The sequence below is a fragment of the Papio anubis genome, unplaced genomic scaffold (genome assembly GCF_008728515.1).
Source record: "Papio anubis isolate 15944 unplaced genomic scaffold, Panubis1.0 scaffold1584, whole genome shotgun sequence".
Taxonomy (NCBI): domain Eukaryota; kingdom Metazoa; phylum Chordata; class Mammalia; order Primates; family Cercopithecidae; genus Papio; species Papio anubis.
Window position 1 is genome coordinate 4448 of NW_022161562.1, and position 9273 is coordinate 13720.

Below are 9273 nucleotides of genomic sequence, written 5' to 3' on the forward strand. Positions count from 1 at the left end.
CAGAAAATGCAGATGTGGAAAGTGAACTGTATTTGGGGGGGAAAAAAAAACCTGTATAAGTGGGCCCATGCAGTTCAAAAGTTCAAACCCATGCTGTTCAAGGGTCAACTGTACACATATCCCAAGTACCTTAAGAAGGACATCTAATATAGTTTTTTCCTTCCTGTCATCATTTGTACCTAAAGCTTCTGCTGTGAGAAATTGTTTTCCTTTACTTCTTTTCCAAGCATTTAAAAGAATTGCAATAAAGTAAGCATTAGTACTGTTTTTACATCTCTTTCTCTGTAAGACTGAGAATGCTTCATTCAATTGTATTTCTTAAGGGGAATTTTACAATCTGCCACTTACTTAACATATACATATAATGCGAATGGAATAAATGAGTAAATACATTTTATCGTCCTTTCTTCAATGTTGTTCAAAATGTGGGTGTGGATTTTGTTTTTAGAAAACATTATTTCAAGATATTTTCCTTAATGGGTAAAACAAATGAGAATTTAATGAATAAAACACATGCAAATTGAATAACATGGAAAGATAAATATATTTGTAAATGTTAATACAATGTAAAGATGAACATGTTATTATATGTAAAATTTCTAAATATTATAAATGAAACAGATGCAGAAAGAGTGCAAATACGTAAGCAAATAAATGACATCAGAGTAGCCATGTTTTAGGAACCGAAGGCCAGCACTGAATGTTTTTAACATATACTTGCTAAATATTGTTAACAAGGTATTTGCTGAGTTTAATTCAATAAATTCTGTGACAAAGGCAGAAATAAGAGTCTATTGAAATGACCAAAGACACATGTGCAAGTGTGATATGGTGGATTAATCAATGAGAATTATTTCAGGATGACCCCAGGTCTTCATCCTTACTTCTCAGTCCTTGCAAGTTTGTTGATGAAGAAAAGGATTTCATAATTCCACTCTGACAACCTCCCAAGCACAGTCACTGTATTTCTTCTCTCTCAGGCAGATTCCCTGGATTCCCTGGAAGTACCTCCTCAAGGCCAGTGTAGGGCCCCAATCACCCCCACAGATTCTTCCTCTCCTGTTGCCTGCCCTAAGCAAGACTCCAGGCTTTCTAGCTGCTGATAAAATCCAGTGTGGAGCTGGTCCAGGAGGGTCATGTTCCAGGCAGCAGAGGAGTGCTTTGTGGGGAAGAGGCTCAAGATCTGCTGCAGCATCTCATGGAGGACAGACACGGCCTGGGCCTTCTGCAACTGGCTGCCATCCACAACTCCAGGGGGAACCTGAAGTCTTTTCTGTCCTTGAGACACAACAAAGCAGAGATTCTCCACATTTGGCCAACAAGTTCCAAGGTGTTCCTGCTAAGTAGGCCATGGTTGTGAGGCAGATCATAGCTCAGAGATCCAACAGGGCCACAGCTGCAAAGCACCAGGGCCACCAGTAGAAGAAGCAGGAGTACTGTGGGGAAACGAGGGTGCTGCTGGCCTGGCTGAGCTCGAGTCTGGATGAACATTGGACTCCAGTTTCTCTGAAGGCATTCTTTTTATGCATGACTTACAGTTGGAAACAAAGAGTTTTCAGAGTTGACCAAGATGGCCACCCAGAAGCTGATAGTGTGTGCCACTCTCATGGAGAGAAATGGAAGAGGCAAGTAAATACAGCACCTTCGACTGAAACATCCAGGTACAGACTTTCAGACTCAAGAAAACAACTTGACCCATGGAGAACAGAGCAAAGCAAGGCAGGATGACTGCCTACCCAGGAGTGACACAGAGCCAGGGGAGCCTCTCCCGCCCAGGGAAGTGGTGAGTAAGTGAGCAGCCCTGGGGACCCACGCTTCCTCCACAGATCTTTGCAATCCTCAGATCAGGAGATCTCCTAGTGAACCCACTCTACCACAGCCTTCAGTCTGACATGCAGGGCTACTTGGTGTTTCAGCAGAGCAGCCGCTCAGGCATGCGTGGGGACCCTGGAGTCTTAGCTACCCAGGCCTCCCACAAAAGAAGCTATGACTCCAGCCAAGCAGGAGGCTAGACCCCTTTACATACCCCTAGGAAAGGGGTTTCATCCAGGGGCTGAGCAGTGACAAGTGGCAGTCCCCCCTTCCACGGCCTGTCTCAGGGTAAGACCCACTGGCTTGGGAATCCAGCCAGCCACTGGTAGCAGCCTCACACCTCCCTGACATGGTGCTCCCAGCGGCAGGGCGTGGGCTGCCATCTTTGCTGTCTCACAGCATTAGCTATTGGAGCCTTTGGGTTCTAGGGAATCCAAGGCAGCTAAGGACTGGAGCAGCCACCCAGCACAGCCCAGCAGCTCCACAGAGAAGCAGTCAGACTGCTTATTCACGTGGATCCCACAACGTGTTTCTTTTCACTGGGTGGAATCTCCCCAGTGTGGTCTCCACTCACCTCCACCAGTGTTTTCAGGCAGACAGCAATTTCGAATGTCCCTGGGATGGCGCTCCCAAAGGCAGGGGTAGGTCGCCATTGTTGCTGTTTAGCTGCCTTAGCCATTCTTGCAAATGCCATTCTTCTGTGCTGGGAGTGGTAGCAGACCACCAGCACAGCACAGCTGCTCTACCAAAAAGTGGTCAGACTGTTTTTTCACCTGAGTCCTTGATGCTGTTTCTCCTCAGTGGGCGGGATATCCCAACTGGGGTCTCCAGTCACCTCCTGCAGGTATGTTGCAGCAGGCAACAGGTTTCACCTCTCTGGAACAGAGCTCCCAGAGGGAGGGGCAGACCCCCATCTTCACTGTTTCATAGCCTTCCCTGTTGATACCTTCAGATACTGAAAAATACAAGGTGACTGTGGTCTGGAGTGGACCCCAGCATATTGCAGCAGCCCTATGGAAATATGGCCAGACTGTGTGTTATGTGGATCCCTGATCCCCTATCTCCTCACTGGGTGTGTCTGCCAGGCCTGGGTCTGCAGCCACCAGCTGGGGCTATCGAGCCAATAGCAGCTCTGCAACTCCCTGTAACAGAGCTCCCAGTGAGAAGGGTGAGTTGCCATCTTTGCTGTCTCACAGCTCTTGCCATTGCTCTCTCCAGGCTCTGGAGAGTCTGCAGGGAACAGGGGGTGGTCCAGATCTCCAGCACAGAGCAACTACCTCACAGAAGAGTGGTCAGACTGTTCTCCATACAATTCCTGGTTGTCACCTCTCCTCATTGGCCAGGAACACCTGACCAGAGACTCCAGTACAGGCACCCTTCCCCTGCCTCATCACCTCAATCAGGCAGTCCAGCATTTCTCCAAGGAAGAAATCCCAGAGTCAACCCACAACTCATCCACCACTACTGTTGCAGTGGGACAGCCCCAGCAGCCCTCTGGCTGGGGAAGGAACAAATGGCCTAGTCACTACACTGGCACCTCCAGCACACCACAGCCACCATAGAAAGAGGAATTCAGCCCCTCTTCCCTGGGAATCCCCATCCCTATCCTTCAGGAGGCAGGGCCCCCAGCCCGTGTCTGCAGAACAGTCACCCCACCCATGGCTGAGCATATCCACTGGTAGTTGCCTGGAGTTTCCCTAGGGAGAGGCTCCCAGAGCCATCCTACCTCTGCCACTGCCACAGCAGCAGTATTATCCCTGCTGCCTTGAGTCTGGGGAAGAAACAAAGAGCCCGAAGCTCTTTGTTTATAAGCTTACAGCACGCCACAGTCACCTGAACTTACTGCACGCTGCAGTTACCACATGGGGAGGAGAAAAGTCTCTGCTCCTCGTGAGATTTTCACCTCTTGTTTCCCAAAAAGTGAAGCCCCAAGCTTACACCAGCAGTGCAGCCACCCCACCCCTCTGGCTATACACTCTCATTAACATGGCTTCACATTTCTTGGAGGTGGAGAAACCAGGGGCAACAGAAAGCCTGTCTACCATTGCCTCTGCAGTGGTGCCACCCCAGCTACCTTGGGACTAATGACGCAGCAAAGACCCCAAGTGCCTTATCCATACCTCCAACAAGCTGCAGTCAACCCAAGAGAGGAGGCCAGTCTGTCTCCCATTGGTCAACCACCCACCCCTCACATCACCAGGCAGGGAATCCCTGGCTTGGGCCCACAGCACAGACACCCCCATTCCAGGCAGATTGCACTGAGTGATTGCTGGCCTGCATCTCTGGGGTGGAGCACCCAGGAAACAAGCAAAAGACCCTCAGTTACAACTACTACTAAGGTCCCTTCCTTCGATGCCTCCAAGCTGGGGAGTAAACATTAAACCTCACATAATACCAGAGCTGTTGTGGGCAGCCCGGGAGTGCCAAGATACAAGCTAAAGTCAGCACTCAAGTGGGAGAGGAGCCCACAATTTCATAGCATTCAGCAGCACGGCTGCAACCATGAGGAAATATAGGAAAGCCACATGACTGAGCAAGAGCCTGACAGCTGACCACCACACCTAAGGGTCACCTACTAGATCATGCCGAAAGCTTCAACACTAAAAAATCTCACTAACATACCCTCATTAAACCAAAGACAAGTCAGCTACAAATAAAGACCCTGCAATAAAAGCTGCAGCCCTGGGAAAACATCCAGAAAAAGAAGTGCCCATTTTATTGATTGAACTCAAGCTGCACCCCATATGCAGAGATGAGAAAGAACCAATGCAAGAACTACAGTAACTCAAATGGACGGAGTTTCTTATGTCCTCCAAATAATCACACTAGTTCTTCAACAAGGGTTCTTAACCAAAATAAGTTAGCTACAATGACAGAAATGTAACTCAGAATATGGATAGAAAGGAATTTCATTGAGATTCCTGAAAACAGTAAAACCTAAACCAAGGAAACTAAGAATCACAGTCAAAGGATACAGGAGCTGACAGACAAAACAGCCAGTATGAAAAACAACCTAATGGACCTAATAGATCTAAAAAACACATTACAAGAGTTTCACAATGCAATCACAAGTATTAACAGCGGAATAGACCAAGCTGAGGAAAGAATCTCAGCTCTTGAAGGCTGGCTCTCTGAAATAAGACAGTCAGACAAAACTAAAGAAAATAAATGAAGAGCAATGAACAAAACCTCCAAGAAACAGGGGACTGTATAAAGAGGCCAAATCTAGGAATTACTTACATCCTTAGAAGAGACAGGGAGAAAACAAACAACTTGGAAAATATATTTCAGGATATCATCTATGAAGAGTTCCACAACCATGATAGAGAGACCAAAAGTCAAATACCCTTGAAATCTACACCCAGATTGGCAGGCTGTTCTAATTCCTGGTGTTGCACAATACATAGAGGAAGGGATAAGTTAGGAGGCCCCGGGGAGGCTGGGCAGGGTGGAGGAAAGGGACACATCCTGACCCTTTTTCTTTCCCCATAGCTGTCCATTGCCCCAAGAGGACAGGTCCTGTCTGAAGCTGGGAATATTTTTTCTCTCTAAGATCCAAAAGTTAGGGAAATGGCCTAATTCCAGTACCGGGGTCAGTTCTTTCTTGGGAAGAGCCTCTTTTTAGCTATGAAGATACATCTCCTGCAAGGCGGCCTACTTCTCACTAACAGCCTGCTCTCCAGACTTGGCTGCTGTCTTGGTGCATTTTGACCAGTTGGTGGATCTCTTTCCCTGTAAATGTTTCACAGTCTCCAAGTAAATGGAACCTGCCTTTTATTTCCTTTTTTGCTAAGCTACTGTTATGTCATTGTAACAGGGACATTCCCTCTTTCAGAAATATTCATCATAAGAAAGGAAGGAGAGTATTTTATAAAAGAGCTTCTGAAAAACCTAGAACTTTCACTGAACTTCTGCTTTCATTTGTGATTTTGTACTCTTAATGAGAAAGTGATGGATAAAACCCACAAGAGAAATCTAAACAGCCAGTGAAGAGTAAACAGTATACCTCTACATGGGGAAGCAAAGAGACTACAGTGCCATTTCTAGAGGTAAGAGGAAGGAAACTTAACGTGATATGGGAGGAAAATGTGGATAATGAAAAGCAGGGAGGAAAGTGGAAGTGTGTCAGCTCCTAACCAGCAAAGATGCTATATTTTACTTAAGTTTAGGAGACTATCTTCATATATGGAGTGTACTCTGAATTTGAGAGCCAGGAATGCCAGGTGCCAGTAACCACAACCATCAACACGTGCATTCTGCACTTCCACCTAGATGCCGCCCTCCGTCAGGCATTTCTACAAGCCACCATTCTGACTGAATATAAATAGGACTTGGAATGAGGAACAATTTTTCAGCCTCTAGAATTCATGACAGAATTTCTGTATTTTAGGCTGTCATATATGCAAGCATAATGGAATTTCAATGAAAAATAATTTATTGTTATTTATACCCTGATGTGTAAATTTGTAATACTCTTAATCTCATTATTAATCTCCTCTTTCCTCAATTATACAATGCTTCGGCGTCCTGCTCTTTAAATTCTTCTTTATTGTATTTCTTTTTCACCTGATTTTGACCAACTTCCTTTCTTTATTTTCTTTTTTGTTTCTAATTGCTTGAAGTTCCGGATACATGTGCAGAACGCGGCAGGATTTGTTGCCAGCATAGGTATATCGCAGCTGGTGGTTTGCCGCACTATCAACTCACCACCTATTAGCACATTTTTGAACCAGCCCATTGAGGGGCATTTGGTTGGTTACTTTGTCTTTTGCTACTGTGAACAGTGCTGCAATAAATATAGATGTGCATGTATTTTTAATAGAATCGATTTATATTCCCTAGGTATGTACTCAGCAATGGGATTGCTGGGTCAAATGGTATTTCTGGTTCTGGATCCTTGATGAATTGCCACACTGTCTTCCACAATGGTTGAACTAATTTACATTCCTACCAACAGTGTAAAACCTTTCCTATTTTTCCACAGCTTCACCAGCATCTGTTATTTCCTGACTTTTTAATAATCGCCATTCTGAGTGGCATGAGATGGTATGTCATTGTGGTTTTCATTTGCATTTCTGTAATGATCAGTGATGTTGAGCTTTTCTCATGTTTATTGGCCACATAAAAGTCTTCTTTTGAGAAGCATCTGTTCGTGTCCTTTGCCAAGTTTTTGATGGGGCTTTTTTTTTTTTTGTAAATTTGTTTAAGTTCTTTGTACATTCTGGATATTAGACCTTCGTCAGATGGGTAGACCGCAAAAATTTTCTACCATTCTGTAGGCTGCCTGTTTGCTCTGATGATTGATAGCTTCTTTTGCTGTGCAGAGGCTCTTTAATTCGATGTCATTTGTCAATTTTAGCTTTTGTTGCTGTTGGTTTTGGTGATTTCATCATAAAATCTTTGTCCATGCCTATGTCCTGAACGCTATTGCCTAGGTTTTCTTCTAGGGTTTTTATGGTTTTGGGTTTTACATTTAAGTGTTTAATCCATCTTGAGTTAATTTCTGTATAACGTGTAAGGAGCAGGTCCAGTTTCAGTTTTATGCTTATGGCTCTCCAGTTTTCCCAGCACCATTTATTAAATAGGGAATCTTTTCCCCATTCCTAAAGTATTGAGAAAGAGAATCTCTTCCAGTTTCCGATTTTATTTTGTGAAAGAAATGTGTCAGTTTTTACTGATATTTAACAGAATTAATCAAAATTTTGATCAATTACTATTGTAAATAATTTTATATTTTATGCTTTAAATATATAAAATATTAAATGTATTAATATGATTTACCAATGCATCACATTTATGAAAATTATTCAGTGACATATATTTTCAAAAGGGAAACACTATGCAGATAAAAGATAATCCACATTTTTGGAGAGTGCAACCTTATTACTTCCCTCCATTGCAAAGGCAGATCTCTCACAATTTTCTATATGTGTTATCTTGATTTTCTTTTCTGATTCACTCTTCTACCTACCCCAATATGGCTTCTGCTGATTAATTCTATCAATCCAGCTCTCAGTAAGCTCTGCACTGCCATCTCTTTTCTTGCTGTAGTGCTCAGTTTTAACTCACATTTTCCATAAGTCTGTTGATTCTTTTTCTAAGCACATTTATTTTCTAAATACACTTTTATCACCATTCCCTCTTGCCCTTCTGATATTAAGGTATTCCACTTCTGTTTTCTTTGTGTCTCTTCTGTTCCCCCACTTAAACGTTGGAAGGTCCTCAGAATCCAGTTTAAGTCTTTCTTTCCTTCTCCACTTGCTCCCCACATGACAGCCTTCATTTTTGGCCTTTCCATTGCCAGTTAGGAATTTCCAGATATGGTATTCCTTGAAAACTGCAAACTCATTTATCTGACTGGCAATGTACCTTTTCAATTACATGTTGAAAATAAGTTTACAGAGAATATCTCTGCTTTAATTTCCAGACATGTCTCAATCTACCTTCTGCTAAGAGGAATTCATTGCTTTTTCACTTCTTCATATTACAGCAGTTAGCATAACTGATATTAATTCAGCATTATTATTGTTTTTAGATTTCTTTCTGGACAAAAATCAAAGATACAAGAGAACAGGAACTGTATTTTTTATGCTCACGTTTATATCTTGAAGTCAACATGTAACCTGGTATAGAAAAATATATTGTTCTATAACTTGAATAAAATCGATAGTTAACTTAATTATATCATCTATTTTTAAGTCAAGGTGTACAGTCAGGGTTGGTGTTTTATCTTAAAGAATAAACAAACACAAGACATTTTGTGTAGTAAAAATTTAATGAAAAAGGAAATTAATATATTGGCTACATAAGAAGAACATATATTGTTACATTAACCACAATGTAAAGGTACACATGATATTACATAAAAATAATTTAAATCTTAAAAATAGTTAAATAATAAATATTTAAATAAATAGATGAACAGAGACATCAGCGTGGTCATCTGTAAAGGACTAGTGCCTGCACAGGCAAACACGATGCTTCTTTACACTCCTGAAAACATTTGAAAATTTGGATTCAACTCGTGGTGGTTATAGGAGAAATGAGTCTTTGAAGTGGAAGAACTCATGAAAGTGTGAGAAGATGTATAGTCAATGAGGATCATTTCCATGTTGAACCAGTTTTCAATCCTTCCTCCTTAATCTTTTTTGCAAGTTTGTTGAAAAAGAGAGGGATCTCATGATTTCTGCTCTGACAACCTCCCAGGCACAAGGGCTGTATTTCTTCTCCATCAGATAGAGAGTGATTCTTTGGAAGTATTTCCTCACAGCCAGGATGGAGTCCACATTCATCAGCAGAATCTCTTCCACTCCAACCTCCTGTATCACACAGGCTTCCAGGTCATTCAGTTGCTGGTAAAGTTCGGTGGAAAATTTTTCTAGCAGATTCTGTTCCCAAGCAGCAGATGAGTCCTTTGTGCTGAAGAGATTGAAGGTCTGCTGGATCATCTCATGGAGGACA

At 42.8% G+C, this 9273-nt stretch overlaps 1 protein-coding gene and 1 pseudogene across 1 annotated transcript; both read right to left on the minus strand.

Moving 5' to 3' along the window:
- Positions 1-592: 592 nt before the first annotated feature.
- Positions 593-4467, minus strand: LOC110741410 (annotated as a pseudogene).
- Positions 4468-8936: 4469 nt separating this feature from the next.
- On the minus strand, positions 8937-9269 carry LOC101023118 (interferon alpha-4; the record flags this gene model as incomplete). Its single annotated transcript, XM_003911666.4, has 1 exon — positions 8937-9269. A coding segment is annotated over one exon (333 nt), but the record flags the coding sequence as incomplete, so codon positions are not given.
- Between the last annotated feature and the right edge of the window lie 4 nt (positions 9270-9273).